At 43.2% G+C, this 21,125-nt stretch overlaps 1 protein-coding gene across 1 annotated transcript in view; it reads left to right on the top strand.

The window, feature by feature from the left end:
* The first annotated feature begins 1,163 nt into the window (after positions 1–1,163).
* The window catches only part of VSIG10L2 (V-set and immunoglobulin domain containing 10 like 2), a 42,181-nt gene continuing 22,219 nt past the window's right edge, over positions 1,164–21,125 (top strand). The window contains exons 1-6 of the mRNA XM_060787350.2: positions 1,164–1,507; positions 3,662–4,009; positions 7,687–7,962; positions 16,523–16,798; positions 18,368–18,628; positions 19,947–20,207. Coding sequence (XP_060643333.2) covers positions 1,429–1,507; positions 3,662–4,009; positions 7,687–7,962; positions 16,523–16,798; positions 18,368–18,628; positions 19,947–20,207 — 1,501 coding nt within the window. The 5' untranslated portion in view covers positions 1,164–1,428. The remainder of the gene's footprint in view (positions 1,508–3,661; positions 4,010–7,686; positions 7,963–16,522; positions 16,799–18,367; positions 18,629–19,946; positions 20,208–21,125) is intronic.

A 21,125-nucleotide genomic window follows, 5' to 3' on the forward strand; every position in this document is an offset into this window, starting at 1 on the left:
GAAGGCTGAGAGGAGATATGACAGCCATGTATAAATATGTGAGAGGAAGCCACAGGGAGAAGGGAGCAAGCTTGTTTTCTGCTTCCCTGGAGACTAGGACGCGAAACAATGGCTTCAAACTACAAGAAAGGAGATTCCATCTGAACATGAGGAAGAACTTCCTGACTGTGAGAGCCGTTCAGCAGTGGAACTTTCTGCCCCGGAGTGTGGTGGAGACTCCTTCTTTGGAAGCTTTTAAACAGAGGCTGGGTGGCCATCTGTCAGGGGTGATTTGAATGCAATATTCCTGCTTCTTGGCAGGAGGTTGGACTGGATGGCCCATGAGGTCTCTTCCAACTCTTTGATTCTATGATTCTATGATTCAAATATTACCATATCATTTTCTTACTCCTTAGAGAAGCACTGTTAGGCCAGACCCTGCTTCCCTGCAGCCTGCCAATGCATAGTTCCATAACGACAAAACTTCAAAAGACCGAAATGCCAAACCTATGCTTTAAAGTCGTTGAAAAGTCATTCATGACAGGCATATCAATTACTCAAGGCTCCAGCCCTTAATATACCTTCAGTGTTGTGTATGTGTTTGTATGTCTGTCTGTCTGTCTGTCTTCAAATTACTTTTCTCATCAACGACTTGAGAAACTGCAAGTCGCTTCTAGTGTGAGAGAATTGGCCATCTGCAAGGATGTTACCCAGGGGATGCTGGATTTTTTGATGTTTTACCATCATTGTGGGAGGCTTCTCTCATGTTCCCGCATGGGGAGCTGGAGCTGACAGAGGCAGTTCACCCACGCTCTCCCCGGATTCGAACCTCTGACCTGACAGTCTCCAGTCCTGCTGGGCTAAGGGTTTAACTCATTGTGCTACATGTGTCACACTTGTTGACTTATGATGACTTCACAAATTTCTTGGGCAAGGAATACTCAGGGCTGCTTTTGTTAGTTCCTTCCCAGACAGAAACTGTAAATTCTGCTAGCAGTAAGAAAGGTTCAAAGATATTTTACTCCTTGGTTTGACTTCAGGTTTTCCTATGGAGGGTGTAATATTCTCCTTGACCCTTAGGTTCCACCAAAAACACCTCCAGCCCAAGATGCTAAAACCAAAGAAAGTCTGCTCATGTTTTTGCCCTGCTTTTAGAAGAAGCTCCTGCATAATAGATCAAGGAAATGGGGTAAAGAAATGAATAATTGAAGATTAATTGCAGGTGATTCGGAGTAATCTGAAACTGACGAGGGCTATCTTTTGATGGATGAGAGACTGAAAGAGGAGATAGAGGGAGATCTGTCTTCCATGTCATAGAGGTTAGCAAGGTCTGCAGAAGAAGCAGGAAGTGGAAGGAAGGCGCTGGTGCGGAGAGATGTGTCAGTCTGGAAGGAGCTAACAGCATCGCACCTGGCCTCTGGTTCCTTTCTCATGCAGTGACATGGAGCAATGGATTATGGATTGGCAAGGAATGTACAGTTTAGGAGTCTGCTGAAAATCATCTACATCCTTCCAACTGTGGCTTATGGTAAGTAGCAGGCGAGCCGTCTTGCTAGGCCAACTGTGGGACAACAAGTATATGCGTGTATGCATTTGTGTGTGAGCATTGGGGCTGGAAAAGTATTTTAAGATTGGACAGTTTCTGTAAAAGTAGAATTTCCTTACCACTTTTCCTCACCTTGAAAATTGACACCTCTGCAAAGCTTACAGGACATTGTGAAGAAATCAGTGTGCATTTTTTAAAATTCAAGCAACTAAAAATCTGATCCATACAAGCAAATATGTACCACAAATATACTTAAGTGAATGGCAGGAAATGGATAAAAATGCATAACTAACTAAGTGTATTGAGATATTACATGTATGCACTAGGCATGGTTTGGTACCGTCAGAATCTTCGTAATTCGGAATAAAGTCAGAAAAAAATACCTTTTTGAAGCAATTTCAAAGTTTTTAAGAAAACCGGAAGTCCCTTTGCCCTTCCGAAGCTTTTTCTGCCATTTTTGTTACGACTCATGAAGTGAGTTGGAAGTGATTTAGCTTTTCCTCGCTTCTGGTCCCTGGCCTCGTCTCAAGTCAGAGAAGCCAGTTTTAAAGCCAGAGAAGCCAGTTTTAAGCCAGAGAAGGAAGGAATTTATCCATTTGTTTTCCCCCGCTTCTGGTCCTTGGCCTTGGCTCAAGCCAGAGAAGCCAGTTTTAAACCAGAAAAGGAAGGAATTTCCTGGCCTCGGCTCAAGCCAGAGAAGCCAGTTTTAAACCAGAAAAGGAAGGAATTTCCTGGCCTCGACTCAAGCCAGAGAAGCCAGTTTTAAAGCCAGAGAAGCCTATTTTAAACCAGAGAAGGAAGGAATCTCATCTGTTTGCTTTCCCCCGCTTCTGGTTCTTGGCCTCAGCTGAAGCCAGAGAAGCCAGTTTTAAACCAGAAAAGGAAGGAATTTCCTGGCCTCGGCTCAAGCCAGAGAAACCAGTTTTAAAGCCAGAGAAGCCAGTTTTAAACCAGAGAAGGAAGGTATTTCCCCCGTTTGCTTTTCCCCACTTCTGGTCCTTGGCCTCGTCTCAAGTCAGAGAAGCCAGTTTTAAACCAGAGAAGGAAGGAATCTCATCCGTTTGCTTTTCCCCGCTTCTGGTCCTTGGCCTAGTCTCAAGCCAGAGAAGCCAGTTTTAAACCAGAGAAGGAAGGAATCTCATCCGTTTGCTTTCCCCCGCTTCTGGTCCTTGGCCTAGTCTCAAGCCAGAGAAGCCAGTTTTAAACCAGAGAAGGAAGGAATCTCATCCGTTTGCTTTTCCCCGCTTCTGGTCCTTGGCCTAGTCTCAAGCCAGAGAAGCCAGTTTTAAACCAGAGAAGGAAGGAATCTCATCCGTTTGCTTTCCCCCGCTTCTGGTCCTTGGCCTCAGCTCAAGCCAGAGAAGCCAGTTTTAAACCAGAAAAGGAAGGAATTTCCTGGCCTTGGCTCAAACCAGAGAAGCCAGTTTTAAAGCCAGAGAAGCCAGTTTTAAACCAGAGAAGGAAGGTATTTCCCCCGTTTGCTTTTCCCCACTTCTGGTCCTTGGCCTTGGCTCAAGCCAGAGAAGCCAGTTTTAAAGCCAGAGAAGCCTATTTTAAACTAGAGAAGGAAGAAATTTCATCCATTTGCTTTTCCCCGGTTCTGGTCCTTGGCCTCGGCTCAAGCCAGAGAAGCCAGTTTTAAACCAGAAAAGGAAGGCATTTCCTGGCCTCGGCTCAAACCAGAGAAGCCAGTTTTAAACCAGAGAAGGAAGGAATTTCCTCTGCTTGCTTTTCCCTGCTTCTGGAGTAAAACAACTACTTTCAAAGTAAGGACTACCCAATGAAACAGGAATTTTGAACCATTTCTTTTTGGATCAAACAAGCCTAGTATGCACATATCAATGCCAGAAGATCAAGAACCCCAAGTCTTGTAATCCAGTATGGTGGAAGTGAGCAAAACTCACTTCCACCATACTGGCCTTATTCACACTACACAATTATTACAGTGTGGTTTCACGAGACATTCTGTGGAACCTTAGGGTTTTTCCAAGAATTCTCTAAACTGCAAATCTCAGCATGTCGTAGGACAAGGTAATGTCAGTAAAAGTGGCAATAGAATGCTATAACTATGAAATCTGAAACGACCAATGGGAGTATCTTCAACTTGGTCAATGCAACGGTTGGCTTTTCTTTCAGGCCAGATGCTCCCTTTGGAAGATACAAAGTATGAGGAGCAAGTGGTCAAGGGGGTCCGTGATCGCTCGGTCCTGCTGGCCTGTGGGGACGTGGTCTCGCCAATGATTGTCTTCTGGAGTTTCACCAGGCTGGGCTCGCTCATCCCCAGAGCTGTGGCCATCAGTAATGGCCTAGACTCTAAGGTGGAGAAGTCCTCTGCGGTTCTAGGGGACGTGACCTTGAGGAACAGCACCCTGGAGATAGAGAACCTGAAGAAGGCAGCGGAAGGGCACTTCATGTGCCAAGTGATGTATGAAGAGGAAGGGGAGATCAAAGTGGCTTATTTCTATATTGAGCTCATTGTTTTGAGTAAGTATGGTGGAGGGCCTGAGCTTAGATGAAGATACATTAAAACCTTAGTTGCAGAGGCCTTCATTACAAATGTATTGTTGCAATTAATTATTTAAAACTTGACATTCAGTTAGCAGTGGTTCTCAACCTGTGGGTCCCCAGGTGTTTTGGCCTACAATTCCCAGAAATCTCAGCCAGTTCACCACCTGTAAGGATTTCTGGGAGTTGAAGGCCAAAACATCTGGGGACCCACATGTTGAGAACCACTGAGTTAAAGCAAATGGTATTTTGGGGGACTCACCTTCCAAGGCTCTAATCTGTATAGTCAGTCCTTCATAGTCATTGGAGTTAGGGATACAAAATCCCCATGAAAGTGAACAATTGCTATGGATAAAGAAATAGCTATTTTTTTTCGTCTGAGAGAGTCCCTCACTAGGAAGTTCTAGGTCTTCCAGCATGACTCTGTGGTCAATTTTTGCTGGCAGATAAACAGAATTGCATCAAAGGACCTAGAGACTCCTAAAGAGAGGTTCTCTCTAGAAATCTCTAGGCCTTCCAGCATAACTGGAGGAACTTAACAATAGAGTCAAATTGTAGACTATAGAGCAGTGGTTCCCAACCTTGTTATTGACCAGGAACCATAGAATCATAGAATCATAGAGTTGGAAGAGACCTCATGGCCATTCAGTCCAACCCCCTGCCAAGAAGCAGGAAAATTGCATTCAAAGCACCCCCGACAGATGACCATCCAGCCTCTGTTTAAAAGCTTTCAAAGAAGAAGGCTCCACCACACTCCGGGGCAGAGGGTTCCACTGCTGAACGGCTCTCACAGTCAGGAAGTTCTTCCTCATGTTCAGAAGGAATCTCCTCTCTTGTAGTTTGAAGCCATTGTTCCGCGTCCTAGTCTCCAAGGAAGCAGAAAACAAGCTTGCTCCCTCCTCCCTATGACTTTCTCTCCCGTATGTATACATGGCCATCATGTCTCCTCTCAGCCTTCTCTTCTTCAGGCTAAACATTCCAGCTCTTTAAGCCGCTCCTCATAGGGCTTGTTCTCCAGATCCTTGATAGTTTTAGTCGCCCTCCTCTGGACACATTCCAGCTTGTCAATATCTCTCTTGAATTGCGGTGCCCAGAATTGGACACAATATTCCACATTGGACACAATATTCCTCCTATATTATCAGTTTACTTCAATTGTTGCAGATAGAAGTCAAAGTGCAGAAATAATTTGCAACCGTCCAATGAAATAAGAAGAGGTGTGCTCTTGCTCTTTCAAGATAGTGATAATGCTATCTGTCTTGGGTGGATTTTGATGTTATAGGCCCCTTTTACACTGCCCTATATCCCAGGATCTGATCCCAGATTGTGTGATTATGCCAAATTATCTGTCAGTAGAAATTCATATATTCCAGTTCAAAGCAAATTACAAGGGTTGAATGAAAGGTAATGCCTCCAACTTTGTAACTCCTCAACAGATGGTAGTACTGGTGTGCGGCAGGTATTGGCTTGTTCAGTAGACTCTCCTCTACAGTTCCATTTTGGCAGGAAGCCTTAGCATTGAACAGTTGTGTTGTTAAAGTGCAATGTATGGGACTCTGCACAGACATTCAATGCAACTTAAACAACTTGCAGTCATTGAATTCTTGACAGCAGAAGGTGTCACCCCAAAGGAGATTCATTAGAGAATGCAAGCTGTTTATGGTGATTGTGTTGATGTGAGTGCTGTGTGTCGTTGGGCGAGTAAGTTTAAAGACCAACCTGGACACAGCATATTATTTGAGAACACAGAAATGCTGGACCACTCCAACAACCACCATGTCAGACTACACAGAGAAGCCATTAAAATCCACAAGCATGTGGACAATTTCAACAGAAAGGAGGAAACCATGAAAATGAACAAAATCTGCCTACCAGTATTAAAAAAAACTCTAAAATTAAAACAGCACAACAACAGAGAGGAAACAAACAAGGACATCTAATCACCTCTCAACAAAAGATTGCTCCAGGCTCTGCCAGGCAATCAAATGCTAATCAAGGTGATCAGTTGAAACATTCACACCTAGCTGCAACAGACAAGAGTCCTTTGTCCCACCCTGGTCATTCCACAGATATATAAACCCTTTTTTCCTAGTTCCAACAGACCTCACTACCTCTGAGGATTCTTGCCATAGATGCAGGCGAAACGTCAGGAGAAAATGCCTCTAGAACATGGCCACATAGCCCGAAAAAACCTACAACAACCCAGTGATTCTGGCCATGAAAGCCTTTGACAATACATTCAGTTTAAAGATGTTCAGGTGGGACATCCGACTTGCGTGGCAAACAAAGAGTTGGACGTCCTGTGACAGCAACCACTGAGTTCCACAAGCAAAAGGTTGACAGATTGATTTAGGACGATCGTCGTATCACTCAGAGAGAAATTTCAAGCATAATTGGCATTTCACAAGAATGTGTGGGTCACATTATTGCTTTGCTTGGCTATTAGAAGATCTGTGCATGATGGGTTCCAGAAACAGAATGTCGACTTCTTTCGTGACGGCTTCAGAAAACTTGTTCATTGTTGGCAAAAATGTATCCAATTGTCTGGTGATTATGTGGAAAAGTGAATAGTGGTAGTTAAAGAGCAAATTCCAAGGATTATTTCTGCATTTGATTTATTAAAATATTCCCATCCAAACCCAAGTAATGAAGGTGGAGGCATTACTTTTCATTCATAGAATCAAAGAGTTGGAAGAGACCTCATGGGCCATCCAGTCCAACCCCTGCCAAGAAGCAGGAAAATTGCACTCAAATCACCCCTGACAGATGGCCATCCAGCCTCTGCTTAAAAGCTTCCAAAGAAGGAGCCTCCACCACACTCCGGGGCAGAGAGTTCCACTGCTGAACGGCTCTCACAGTCAGGAAGTTCTTCCTAATGTTCAGATGGAATCTCCTCTCTTGTAGTTTGAAGCCATTGTTCCGCATCCTAGTCTCCAAGGAAGCAGAAAACAAGCTCACTCCCTCCTCCCTGTGGCTTCCTCTCACATATTTATACATGGCTATCATATCTCCTCTCAGCCTTCTCTTCTTCAGGCTAAACATGCCCAGTTCCCTAAGCCGCTCCTCATAGGGCTTGTTCTCCAGACCCTTGATCATTTTAGTCGCCCTCCTCTGGACACATTCCAGCTTGTCAATATCTCTCTTGAATTCTGGTGCCCAGAATTGGACACGATATTCCAGATGTGGTCTAACCAAAGCAGAATAGAGGGGTAGCATTACTTCCTTAGATCTAGACACTATGCTCCTCTTGATGCAGGCCAAAATCCCATTGGCTTTTTTTGCCGCCACATCACATTGTTGGCTCATGTTTAACTTGTTGTCCACGAGGACTCCAAGATCTTTTTCACACGTACTGCTCTCAAGCCAGGCATCGTCCCCCATTCTGTATCTTTGCAACCCTCGTAATAGTAATATTCGACTTGTAATTAGTTATTATCTGTGCAAGGCATTAATTTGGAACAGATAGACAAAGACACGATTCAAAGGTGGAGGTATTACTTTTCATTCAACCCTCATACCTGGAATCAGATCCTGGGATATAAGGACAGTGTAGAAGGGGCCTTAGTAGAACCCACAAGCACGTCTTTGCCTTAGATTCTGCAGGTGCCTGGAAAGGGTACGAGTATGGCCTTAGCTCTATGTTTGGTCTTTCCCAGTCCCTGTTTCAAAGCCCTTCCTACAGATGAATGACTCAACGCCTGTGGAAGACATGCCTGTATTGATGGTTTGCACAGTGAAAGAGGGCACACCTCCAGTTGAGTTTTCCTGGCAGCGCTACACCAATCGAGACGGTATGGTAGCCATCACAGAAGCAGCCGGTGGTTTCTTGAACCTTACATCTACTAATAGGACTCACATGGGATGGTATACCTGCACAGCCCACAATGAAGTCAATAGCCAAACCAGCGATCAGATGTACCTCGATGTGATCTGTAAGTAACTGGATAGTGGGAACAAATGTTCTGTCCTTTCTGCTCTCGGGAGTCTTCTTGTGCCCCCTTTTGCTAGATCTTAACATGTCAAAGTGCAAATAAGTAAATGCAATATTGAATTGGATGAGAATTTCTCAATGCACAGGCAGAAGACTGAATGAAATGGTCCAATATTTTAATGTTAGCGTAAAAGCTATCCTAGGCCTCCCTGAATTGGATCAGGAAAGCATCATTGGGAGGGAAAAGTTTCATTCAGATCTGGGTAAAGGTAAAGGTTTTCCCTCGACATTAAGTCTAGTCGTGTCTGACTCTGGGAGGTGTTGCTCATCTCCATTTCTACGACAAAGAGCCGGCGTTGTCCATAGACACCTCCTAGGACCATGATGGCGAACCTGACACGCGTAGCCATTTCTACTGACACGCGCCCGCCGGATATTATTTGTTTATTTATTTTATGCCATTTTAAAAAATAAATAGGAAAGAAATGATTATTTTGCAATGTTACCTAAATATTAAGGAGTTTCATATTTAAACTGAATGATAAATACTATTACTTTGCTATATTATTCAAATATTAAAATGCATTAAATTAAATGTCAAATTTAAAAATATTTAATTATTAATATTTAGGTAACACTGCAAAATAATATTGGTTTATTTAATTATTAAGTAAACGAATATTATTTTGCATTGTTTCCTAAATATTAAGGAGTTACATATTTAAATTAAGTTACATGATAAATAATAATTTGCTATGTTACTCAAATATTTCAGAATGCCTTAAATGAAATGGAAAATTGAATTTTAATTTGACATTTAATTTAATGCATTTTAATTTAATGCATTTTAAATATTTTTAATATATGCCTTATATATATATATATATATATATATATACCTTAAATGAAATGGTAAATTAAATATCAAAATATTATTTTGCAAGTTACTTTATTGTTATTGTATTATTATTATTATTATTATTAGAAATACATTAAATAGCATATTAAATGCTAGAAATACATTTAAATTAAATTAAAAATAAATAATATTTTGTTAGGTTTTTAAAATTATATTTTTATTAAACACTCCAAAAAGGATATTATTTGCATAAAGAGAGGTAGAACAACATGATAAGAGAGAAAGTGGGAATTACAATTATATATTTTTTTGTTATTTAAACTAAATATTGCGAAATTATGGTTTTTTTCTTGAAGTGACACACCACCTGAATTATGCTCAGTTTTTTGGCGAATTTTGACACACCATGCTCAAAAGGTTGCCCATCACTGTCCTAGGACATGTGGCCAGCATGACTACATGGAATGCCTTTACCTTCCTGCCGGAGTGATACCTATTAATCTATTCACATTTGCATGTTTTCAAACTGCTGAGTTGGCATAAGCTGGGGCTAACAGTGGGAGCTTACCTCATTCCCCGGATTCAAACTGCCGACCTTTCAATCAGCAAGTTCAGCAGCTCAGCGGTCTAACCTGCTGCGCCACTGGTGGCAGATCATGGTACTTTTTGAAATAATAATAATAATAATAATTATTATTATTATTATTATTATTATTTATACCCTAGGAGCTCCCGGTGGCACGAGGGGTTAAACCCCTGTGCTGGCAGGACTGAAGACCGACAGGTCGCAGGTTCGAATCCGGGGAGGGGTGGATGAGCTCCCTCTATCAGCTCCAGCTCCTCAAGCGGGGACATGAGAGAAGCCTCCCATAAGGATGATAAAAACATCAAATCATCCAGGTGTCCCCTGGGCAACGTCCTTGCAGACAGCCAATTCTCTCACACCAGGAGCGACTTGCAGTCACTCCTGACACGATAAAAAAAAATTATACCCTGCCATCATCTCCCCAAATGGGAACTTGGGACGGCTAACATGAGGCCAAGCCCAAAGATATAATGCAACAAAATAAAATACAGAATGCAGGCAACAAAAAAATCACGTAAAAAATACGTACAGTAGCAAAATAAGATAAATAAAACAAATTAACACAATATAAAATCGAACAGAATGGACAGGCCAAATGGATGAGGTAAAATGATAAAATCCTGGATGAGGTAGGAAAGAAAATATGTCATGGAGGGGAACCCAAAAAGAATAAACAGTAAGTATTGTGCTAGAAAGTATTGTGTTAGATCAGTGGTTCTCAACCTCCCTAATGCCGTGACCCCTTAATACAATTCTCATGTTGTGGTGATCCCCAACCATAACATTTTTGTTGTGACTTCACAACTGTAATTTTGCTGCTCTTACGAATCATCACGTAAGTATCTGATATGCAGGATGTATTTTCATTTACTGGACCAAATTCAGCACAAATGCCTGATATGCCCAAATTTGAATTCTAATGGGATTGAAGGGGAGATTGATGCTGTCATTTGGGAGTTGTAGTTGCTGACATTCATAGTTCATATACAATCAAAGAGCATTCTGAACTCCACCAATGACTGAATTGAACCAGTCTTGGCACACAGAACTCCTATGACCAACAGTAAATACTGGAAGGGTTTGATAGGCATTGGCCTTGAGTTTTGGAGTTGTAGTTCATCTTTATCCAGAGAGCACAGTGGACTCAAACAACGATAAATCTGGACCAAACTTGGCACAAATACTCAACATGCCCAAATGTGAATACTGATGAAGTTTGGGGAAAATAGACATTGACATTTGGGAGTTGTAGTTGCTGGGATTTATAGTTCACCTACAATCAAAGAGCATTCTGAACTCCAACAATGAGAGAATTGGGCTAAACCTCCTACACAGAACCCCCATGACCATTCGAAAATACTGTGTTTTCTGATGGTCTTTGGCGACCCCTCTGATACCCCCTCGCGACCCCCTCAGGGGTCCCGACCCCCAGGTTGAGAAACACTGTGTTAGATATTATTCATTACTCTAAGTTAGACAAGAACAGACAAGATAAAGGCTCCAAATGCCTCACATAGCCTTCCAAAATTAAGTAACTACAAATAATTAGAATTTTGTTTCTGAACAAACAAAAAAAATCACTATTATCAATGAATCCTCTGATTTTCAAAAATAGTATTGCTATGCTGTTGACTCCTTATCCCATAAACATTTTAGAAGTTGATGTCATTGACTGAGATCCTGCATCAGGAGACACGTATGCAGCAAAAAGCTATGTCTTTCAATGCCAGCCCTTCAAATTTCACCATAAATAGCTTTTTTTTTCATGTTAGGAGTGACTTGAGAAACTGCAAGTCGCTTCTGTTGTGAGAGAATTGACCATCTGCAAGGACATTGCCCAGGGTGCGCCTGGATGTTTTGATGTTTTGCCATCCTTGTGGGAGGCTTCTCTCACGTCCCCACATGGGGAGCTGGAGCTGACAGAGGGAGCTCATCCATGCTCTCCCTGGATTCGAACCTCTGACTTATCAGTCTTCAGTCTTGTCGGCACAAGGGTTTAACTCATTGCACCAGCGGGGGTTCGTACCATAAATAGTTTAGCCCCCACCTCAAAATGACTATTTCCATGTTGTCAGAGAGCTGAAGGATTGGGAGGGAAGTGTCCAGCAATTTTGGTGTAGTTGGATACTCTGTAACAGACATTTGCAGGGATCTTTAGGAGCCCCCGGTGGCACAGTGGGTTAAAGCACTGAGCTGCTGAGCTTGTTGATCGAAAGGTTGCAGGTTCGATTCCGGGGAGCGGCGTGAGCTTCCGCTGTCAGCCCTAGCTTCTGCCAACCTAGCAGTTTGAAAACATGCAAATGTGAGTAGATCAATGGGTACCGCTCCGGCGGGAAGGTAACAGTGCTCCATGCAGTCATGCCGGCCACATGACCTTGGAGGTGTCTACGGGCAACGCTGGCTCATCGGCTTATGTATTTATTTACTATATTTATATACCTTCCTTGTCCTTGTCCTTGTAGGGCATCCGATTACAAATAAAATAAAATAAATGTGCATGTCCTGCTTACAAGTGGGGCTTTGGAGAGAAATTCGGTTGTCGTTGTTGTGGTCTGAATTGTGACCTCTGAAACAAACTGAAAAGTGAGTTGTGAGTTCACCAACCAGTTACTAGCAACTTTTTGGGGGGGGTAATATTCAGCTTCCAAACTTTGTTTAATTCTTTTCCTTCCGCCTATTTTCCTGACATACATTATCTTTCCAACGTTGCTTTTTATTCCACAATGAAAGACATATGAGGCGCAGAGAAACTTTGATTTATCTTGGGGAAACAGTGGAGGGAGGGATAAATCTAAACCTTACAGTCAAAAAAAGACAGATGAGGAATAATAGACTTGGAAAATAAATACTTTCACGTACTTCCTGAAAAGTGCTGTGTGAGAGAGGCAAGCGGGCGTGATGTGGCAATGGATTTCAAAGAAGATGGATGGATGCTAGCAATCTGTCAATGTACATGGAACAATAGTAGTAATCTTCATCACACTAGAGCATGGATCCCCTTTAAATCCAATTTCTGTCTTGTGCAGAATTCTAGGGTTTGTAGTTTAGTGAGGGCCAGGACCTCTCTGGCTGAGCAGTTTAAAGGCCCCACCCTAAACTACAAGCCCCAGAATCAGAGAATCAAAGAGTTGGAAGAGACCTCATGGGCCATCCAGTCCAATCCCATTCTGCCAAGAACCAGGAATATTGCATTCAAATCACCCCTGACTGATGGCCATCCAGCCTCTGTTTAAAAGCTTCCAAAGAAGGAGCCTCCACCACACTCCGGGGCAGAGAGTTCCACTGCTGAACGGCTCTCACAGTCAGGAAGTTCTTCCTTATGTTCAGATGGAATCTCCTCTATTGTAGTTTGAAGCCATTGTTTCATGTCCTAGTCTGCAGGGAAGCAGAAAACAAGCTTGCTCCCTCCTCCCTGTGGCTTCCTCTCACATATTTATACATGGCTATCATATCTCCTTTCAGCCTTCTCTTCTTCAGACTAAACATGCCCAGCTCCTTAAGCCGCTCCTCATAGGGCTTGTTTTCCAGAGCCTTGATCATTTTAGTCGCCCTCCTCTGGACACATTCCACATATCTCCCTTCAATTGTGGTGCCCAGAATTGGACACAATATTCCAGGTGTGGTCTAACCAAAGCGGAATAGAGGGGTAGCATTACTTCCCTAAATCTAAACACTATGCTCCTATTGATGCAGGCCAAAATCCCATTGGCTTTTTTTGCCGCCGCATCACATTGTTGGCTCATGTTTAACTTGTTGTCCACAAGGACCCCAAGATCTTTTTGACATGTACTGCTCTCGAGCCAGGCATTGTCCCCATTCTGTATCTTTGCATTTTGTTTTTCCTGCCAAAGTGGAGTATCTTGCATTTGTTCCCATTGAACTTCATTTTGTTAGTTTTGGCCCATCTCTCTAATCTGCCAAGATCGTTTTGACTTCTGCTCATGTCCTCTGGAGTATTGGCTATCCCTCCCAATTCTGCAGAAGATAAAAACTGAATTAAAATGGATCCATTCTCTAGTGCAGTGATTCTCAACCTTCCTAATGCTGCGACCCCTTAATACAGGGGTGGGGTGGGGGGTGGTGACCCCCACCCCACCCCCATAACATTATTTCCATTGCTGCTTCATAACTGTAACTTTGCTACTGTTATGAATCGTAAGGTAAATATCTAATATGCAGGATGTATTTTCATTCACTGGACCCAATTTGGCACAAATACCCGATATACCCAAATGTGAACATTGGTAGAGTTTGGGGGAAAATAGGCCTTGTCATTTGGAGTTTTAGTTGCTGGAATTTATAGTTCACCTACAATCAAAGAGCATTCTGAACCCCACCAATGAAATAATTGGGTCAAACGTCCCACGCAGAACCCCCCAATGAATTTACTGGAGGTATCTGGGAGGAATTGGGCCAAACTTAGCACACAGAATTCCCATGACCAACATAAAATATTAGAAGGGTTTGGTGAGCATTGACCTTGAGTTTTGGAGTTGTAGTTCATCTTCATCCAGAAAGCACTGTGGACTCAAACAAAGAGAGATCTGGAACAAATTTGTCACAAATACTTAATATGCCTAAATGTGAACACTGGTGGAGTTTGGGAAAATAGACCTTGCCATTTGGGAGTTGTCATTGCTGGGAATTATAGTTAATCTACAATCAATGAGCATTCTGAACTCCACCAATGATGGAATTGAACCAAACTTGGCACACCGAACTCCCATGACCAACATAAAATGCTAGAAGGGTTTGGTGAGCACTGACCTTGCGTTTTGGAGTTGCAGTTCACCTACATCCAGAGAGAGCTGTGGACTCAAATAATTATGAATGTGGACCAAACATGGCACGAATACTCAATATGCCCAAAGGTGAACACTGGTGGAGTTTGGGAAAAACAGACCTTGACATTTGGGAGTTGTAGTTGCTGGGGTTTATAGTTCACTCACAATCAAAGAACATTCTGAATTCCACCAATGATAGAATTGGACCAAACTTCCCACACAGAACCCCATGACCAATAGAAAATATTATGTTTTCTGATGGTCTTTGGGGACCCCTTTGGCACCCCCTCACTACTCCCCCCCCCCAGGGTACCGAACCCCAGGTTGAGATACACTGCTTTAGTGTGATGAGGTCTAGGGTATACTTTCACCACAACTTAAAAGCAATGCTTTTGGATTTGGAAAGATTAGCCGTTTATGAGAAACGTTGCCTGGGGGGATGCCTGACTGTATTTATTCAGTCTTCGAGGAGGCTCTTTCCATGTCCCCCAAATAAGGTTGAACACTGTGAAAGCCACCCACTACATGGCTACTAGCCTCCTCCCAGCAGACTCAAATCAAGGAAAAGCTTTATGAGAACTACTACCACTTCTCTTGGCGTTTTCCCCCTGCAACAGCAAGGGTATCCCTCTGAGCAGCTAAACCAGGAAATCCCAACTGGATGCCCCCCACGAGGGTATTCCTCCAGGGGCAAACCAAGAATGGGCAACTTGGAAGTCCCTGAACAGACTCAGAAGCGGAGTGGGCAGATCAAAAGACAACCTGGCAAAATGGCACAACCTAAAAGAATCCCAAACCTTGTGTGACTATGAAGCATAACAGACAACTCCACATCTGTATGCTTGTCCATTGTGCCCTGCCTCATACACAGGGGAGGAATTGTTGGAGGCTACAGACAATGCCGTTGCTCTCCGTTTTTGGTCAAAAGATATTTAGATGCCTGTGCACCTTCTATTTTTAATAGTTTTATTTATTTATTATTTATTTATTTACTTTGCTTCTATACCGCTGTTCTCAGCCCGGAGGCGACTCACTGTGGTTCACAACACACAAAAAACAGCAAAAATTCAATGCACCAATATAAAAACAGTTAACGACCTAATCTAATAAACAGTTAATACACAATTACTATAATAACCATTCACTAGCGTCTCATCACCAAAAACACGATCTAGATTCGTCATCCATTGTTCCATTCCTATGCCATCACCAATCATTGCACTAATTATTCGAACGCCTGCACAAATAACCAGGTCTTTACTAATACTAATACTAATACTAATACTAATACTAATACTAATACTAATACTAGCCATCCCCTGCCACGCGTTGCTGTGGCCCAGTCTGGTGATCTGAAAAATAAATAATGAGAAAGTGTTGGTTTCTAATATATGTAATTTCTTTCTGCTTGTGGGTAAACAGTATTTGATTACGTTTTCTTGATCTGGTGAAGGGAGTTGGACTGGATGGCCTTAAGTATTTTCTATTGGTCATAGGGGTTCTGTGTGGGAAGTTTGCCCCAATCCTATTGTTCATGGGCTTCAGAATGCTCTTTGATTGTAGGTGAACTGTAAATCCCAGTAACTACAACTGCCAAATGTCAAGGTCTATTTCCTCCAAACTCCATCTGTGTTCCTAGTTGGGCATATGGAATGTTCGTGCCAAGTTTGGTCCAGATCCATCATTGTTTGAGTCCACCGTGCTCCCTGGATGTAGGTGTATTACGACTCCCAAACTCAAGGTCAATGCCCACCAAACCCTTCTAGTGTTTTCTGTTGGTCATGGGAGTCCTGTGTGTCACCTTTGGTTCAATTCCATCATTGGTGGAGTTCAGAATGCTCTTTGATGGTAGGTGAACTATAAATCCCAAGAGCTACATCTCCCAAATGACAAAATCAAAAAAAAAATGAGTGAAGGACATACATTGAGTTGTTAGGTGTATGCTGTCCAAATTTGGTGTCAATCCGCCCACTGGTTTTTGAGTTCTGTTAATCCCACAAATGAACATTACATTTTTATTTATATAGATATGCAATGCTTTTGATACAAAATAAATAAAAACTGTTTCAATAGTCACTCCTTATCCTTGGGAGGTACTAGGTTTGATGGCTCAGTGCATGGACTAAGAAGTCTCAACTTCCCCAACAAACGACAACTCCTATAAGACACTGGAGGAAGGTGAAAGTTCACACTAAATTTGAGCCATCAGTTGAAAAATGTGTCCATTAATATGTGCCATAGGTGGCTGGCCATAAGTAAAAATCTATGCTTCTGGAGGTTCATCCTTCTCACATTGGTTGCACTACTAAGTACATCCCGATCTGTCCTGTAGATGGTCCTGATGAACCAGTGATCAGTGTGGAGCCATTTGCTGTCAACCAACATGGCTTCTTGGCCAATGAACAGGAAGAGGTGATCATGACCTGCCTGGCTCTTTCTAACCCGCCCAGCCATTACATTTGGTTCTACAACAGCTCTCAAGTCCATTCAGGTCAGAAGTACGTGATTCCCAGGATCTTGCGGACCCAAACAGGCATCTACACTTGCTTGGCCCAGAATTTGCATTTGAATACCCGAACTCAGACCGCCATCATTTTAACAGTCTATTGTAAGTAATTCCTTCTGCTTTGGTTTGGCCGTGAAGCTCCAGCATGTATTGTGCTGTCTTCCATCCTTTTTGTCTTCTGTCTTCCTTTCCCTTCCATCTCTTAAGAGCAAACAAGTAGATATCTCTTGCTCTTTGGCTACTGTACTGAGCGGGCTCTTCTTCTCGTGGACCAAAACAGCTTCTGCTCCGTTCTTTCTGGTCAGACTCTTACAATTTGGCTCTTGTTGCAAAAAAAAGGTATATGAAGGAAGGGAGTCGCTTATATAATTTAACAACTAATTTGTAAACAACTCCTGGGAGAAAGATGAAGTTAGCAAAGGAAAAGAACCATTCTTGGTGGATTTTTTTTATCTTTGTCACTTATCCTGACAAAATGTATATAAATAGTAGTAGTATAAATAATAGTTGTAGATACGGTTCTGACCCAGCGTACCTGTCTGAATGTATCTCCTTCTACATCCCACCTCGGAGTTTAAGATCTACTGGAGAAGCCCTGCTCTTGGCACCGCCTCTGTCGCAAACGCGCTTGGTGGGGACGAAGGACAGGGCCTTCTTGGTAGTGGCCCCCCACCTGTGGAATTCACTTCCTGGTGAAATTACACTATTGATGTCCCTCCTTTCCTTTAGAAAGAAGTTTATTTGTTTCTGTTGTCAGGGCAGCCAGTCAGTTATATTACATTTCTAACAGAACAAAGCAAATAAACAGAGAAAATACAAAATGTGTGAGTTTGGTAGTGGATTAAAATGTCCTTTGACCACTATCTGGCCACTTGGAGTGCTTCTGGTGTTGCTGCAAGAAGGTCCTCCATTGTGCATGTGGCAGGGCTCAGGTTGCATTGCAGCAGGTGGTCAGTGGTTTGCTCTTCTCCACACTCGCATGTCGAGGATTCCACTTTGTGGCCCCATTTCTGAAGGTTGGCTCTGCATCTCATGGTGCCAGAGCGCAGTCTGTTCAGTGCCTTCCAAGTTGCCCAATCCTCTGTGTGCCCAGGGGGGAGTCTCTCATTTGGTATCAGCCATTGGTTGAGGTGCTGGGTTTGAGCCTGCCACTTTTGGACTCTCGCTTGCTGAGGTGTTCCAGCCAGTGTCTCTGTAGATCTTAGAAAACTATGTCTGGATTTAAGTCGTTGACGTACTGGCTGATACCCAAACAGGGGATGAGCTGGAGATGTCTCTGCCTTGGTCCTTTCACTATTGGCTGCTACTTCCCGGCGGATGTCAGGTGGTGCGATACCGGCTATTGAGAGCAGGGCCTCTCCAGATGATCTTAAATGTCATGATGGTGCGTAACAGGAGATACGTTCGGACAGGTAGTCACATTTCACTGTGATGTCCAATGTCTGTTCTAACAAAGACTTAGATCCACCTAGGAATTCTCCAACTTTGTCCTGCAAGGACCTAACTATATGATGCTCTTTCCCTAGCAAGGCAATGCACACACAACAGCATCATGTAGAAATATAATATCTGGAACAGCCTTTGAGGGAATCTCACTCTCCTCCACAAAAAGAAATTTCTCTTCATCTGCTGGCTCGTTTCTGTTGATACGATGTTTGCCCCCATGCGCAGATTTGCCTCAAGGAAAGCCCAGCTGCATACCGCTGCCAGCTGCCAATTTCCGAGACCTTGCTCTACACTGTTCGTGGCAGGGGGGCTTCCCACCAGTGCGGCTGCAGTGGGTCAAATCCAGAAAGGAAGGAAACCATATGGCAACCTACTCCAACCTAACCCAGATTCACCGGGGCATGGATGTCCACAATGGGACCTCATACACTTGCCTGGCTTCCCACCCTGCGCTGAAAAAGGATGCCATCTGCAGGACCACAGTGTGTGAGTACTAGCAAAGAAGGAAGAAGGCTTTGCTTTGGTAGATTGGTTGGCACTGCTGACTTTCTTAGTCCTGACCATCTGAAAATCATAGAATCATAGAGTTGGAAGAGATCTCCTGGGCCATCCAGTCCAACCCCCTGCTAAGAAGCAGAAAAATTCAAAGCACCCCCGACAGATGGCCATCCAGACTCTCTTTAAAAGCTTCCAAAGGAGGAGAGTCCACCACACTCCAGGGCAGAAAGTTCCACTACTGAATTTATTTATTTATTTATTTATTTATTTATTTACAGTATTTATATTCCACCCTTCTCACCCCGCAGGGGACTCAGGGCGGATTACAATGGCAAACATTCAATGCCATAGACACATAACATATATAGATGGACACACAGAGGCTATTTAACATTCTAGCTTTTTCATGAGTGTATTCTGGCCACTAGGGGAGCTGTCGCTTCACTGTCCATTTGTGACACTGATGAAGTACTTTCTCATTCTTTGCATGCTTGCTGGAGATTTTTATGGCATCGTAAATTAGCCTCCCCACATAAGAGGTACATAAATTTCCAACTGTTTTTTGGGCTGCAAAGGTCAACAGAAAGCTACACGAATTGGTTGAAAGCTCACTCGGTCAATTTCTGACGGCATGAAGACATCACAAATTCCCTCCGTGACATCCTGACTGAATCATCCTGGCTGAATCAATTCTCTCTCTGTGACATTTTGAAGTCAGCAGAGGATGCTAGAAATCTTGTATTGGAACTTGTGAAGCAACAAGTTCTAATAAGGAAACTGAGAAGAGTGGGGAGATGGGCAGAAAAGGTGTATAAAAGGAAGTGGTGGTGGGAAAAAAATCAGTAGTGTCTTTCTTTGCTGCAGAGATACAAGCAATATATCCATTTCAAAGCAAAAACGGCTTGTGAGTGGTTATTTAATATTGCTATATAGATCGTACAGTCTGACAGGCAATTTGGTCCGACACTCACTCCGACCTGCGCTGGCTTTGAACTCATGACCTTTTGGTCAATAGTGATCTTAATGCAGCTGACTCCCAGCCAGCTGCACCACAATCCTGGTGCAACTACTCTCACAGTTAGGAAGTTCTTCCTCATGTTCAGGTGGAATCTCCTTTCCTGGAGTTTGAGTGCAGTCCGAGTGTGTTCTATAGATGGTCACTTCTAGTTTCAATTCAAATTTGGGATATGGAAACCACCATTGGTGGCAATTCTAGTAGGGAAGAAAGAATGGAATGCTTCATATTCAAGGACAGTAGGCTGCACACTCTACTGTCTCTTTCTCTAATGTGTTATTTCTGCTGCAGGGGTTCCAGGTGGGAGTCCGTCATGCAGTGCAGTGGCAACGAAGCAGAATGAGTTCCTTATGCTGACCTGTGACTGGGCAGGTGGAGAGCCCCGGGTGACCCTTTGGTGGAGAGACTGGAGGGACCATGTCTTGGGTGGGCTGAAGCAATCCCACAACATCTTCGTCATGAAATCCAACACCACTCTGGGGGGCAAGGAATTCACCTGTATGGCTGCTCATCCTCTTCGGGCAAAAACTGCCAAGTGCCATGTCCGATTGGGTAAGTAGGCGAGTGAGTACATGTATGGATGGGAAAGGACTGGAGCGAGACATAGTTTCCATGTGTAAGATACCAGAATAAGAATGGAGGGATAGAGTAAACCCATAAACCCACTGTTGGCAACTCTGATAGTTGCAATGGTTCTCCGGGGATTCACGCAAGATCTATTCTAGTCCTACCAGGAAATCCCTTGTGTTTCTTGGAGGTTTCCCATCCAAGCAGAAGCCAGGCCTCATACTATTTAGTTTCTGAAGTCAGAGAAAATCAATTAATTCAACAGGATCATATCACAGTAAGATGTAATTCCTCTAAAGCAATATTTATTTGTTTATTTGTTTGTTTATTTGTTTATTTATTTATTTATGACATTTATATGCCAACCTTCTCACCCTGAAGGGGACTCAGAGTGGCTTGCAATACACACACACACACACACACAATATATATATATATATATATGTTGTTGTTGTTCATTCGTTCAGTCGTCTCCGACTCTTCGTGACCTCATGGACCAGCCCACGCCAGAGCTCCCTGTCGGCTGTCACCACCCCCAGCTCCTTCAAGGTCAAGCCAGTCACTTCAAGGATATATATAGCATAGTACATAGAATCATAGAGTTGGAAGAGACCTCATGGGCCATCCAGTTCAACCCCCTGCCAAGGAGCAGGAAAATTGCATCCAAAGCACCCCTGACAGATGGCCATCCAGCCTCTGTTTAAAAGCTTCCTAAGAAGGAGCCTCCACCACACTCCAGGGCAGAGAGTTCCACTGCTGAACGGCTCTCACAGTCAGGAAGTTCTTCCTAATATTCAGATTCCTAATATTCCATCTCCTTTCTTGTAGTTTGAAGCCATTGTTCCGCATCCTAGTCTCCAGGGAAGCAGAAAACAAGCTTGCTCCCTCCTCCCTGTGGCTTCC

This window comes from Anolis sagrei, chromosome 7 (assembly GCF_037176765.1).
Source record: "Anolis sagrei isolate rAnoSag1 chromosome 7, rAnoSag1.mat, whole genome shotgun sequence".
Taxonomy (NCBI): Eukaryota; Metazoa; Chordata; class Lepidosauria; order Squamata; family Dactyloidae; genus Anolis; species Anolis sagrei.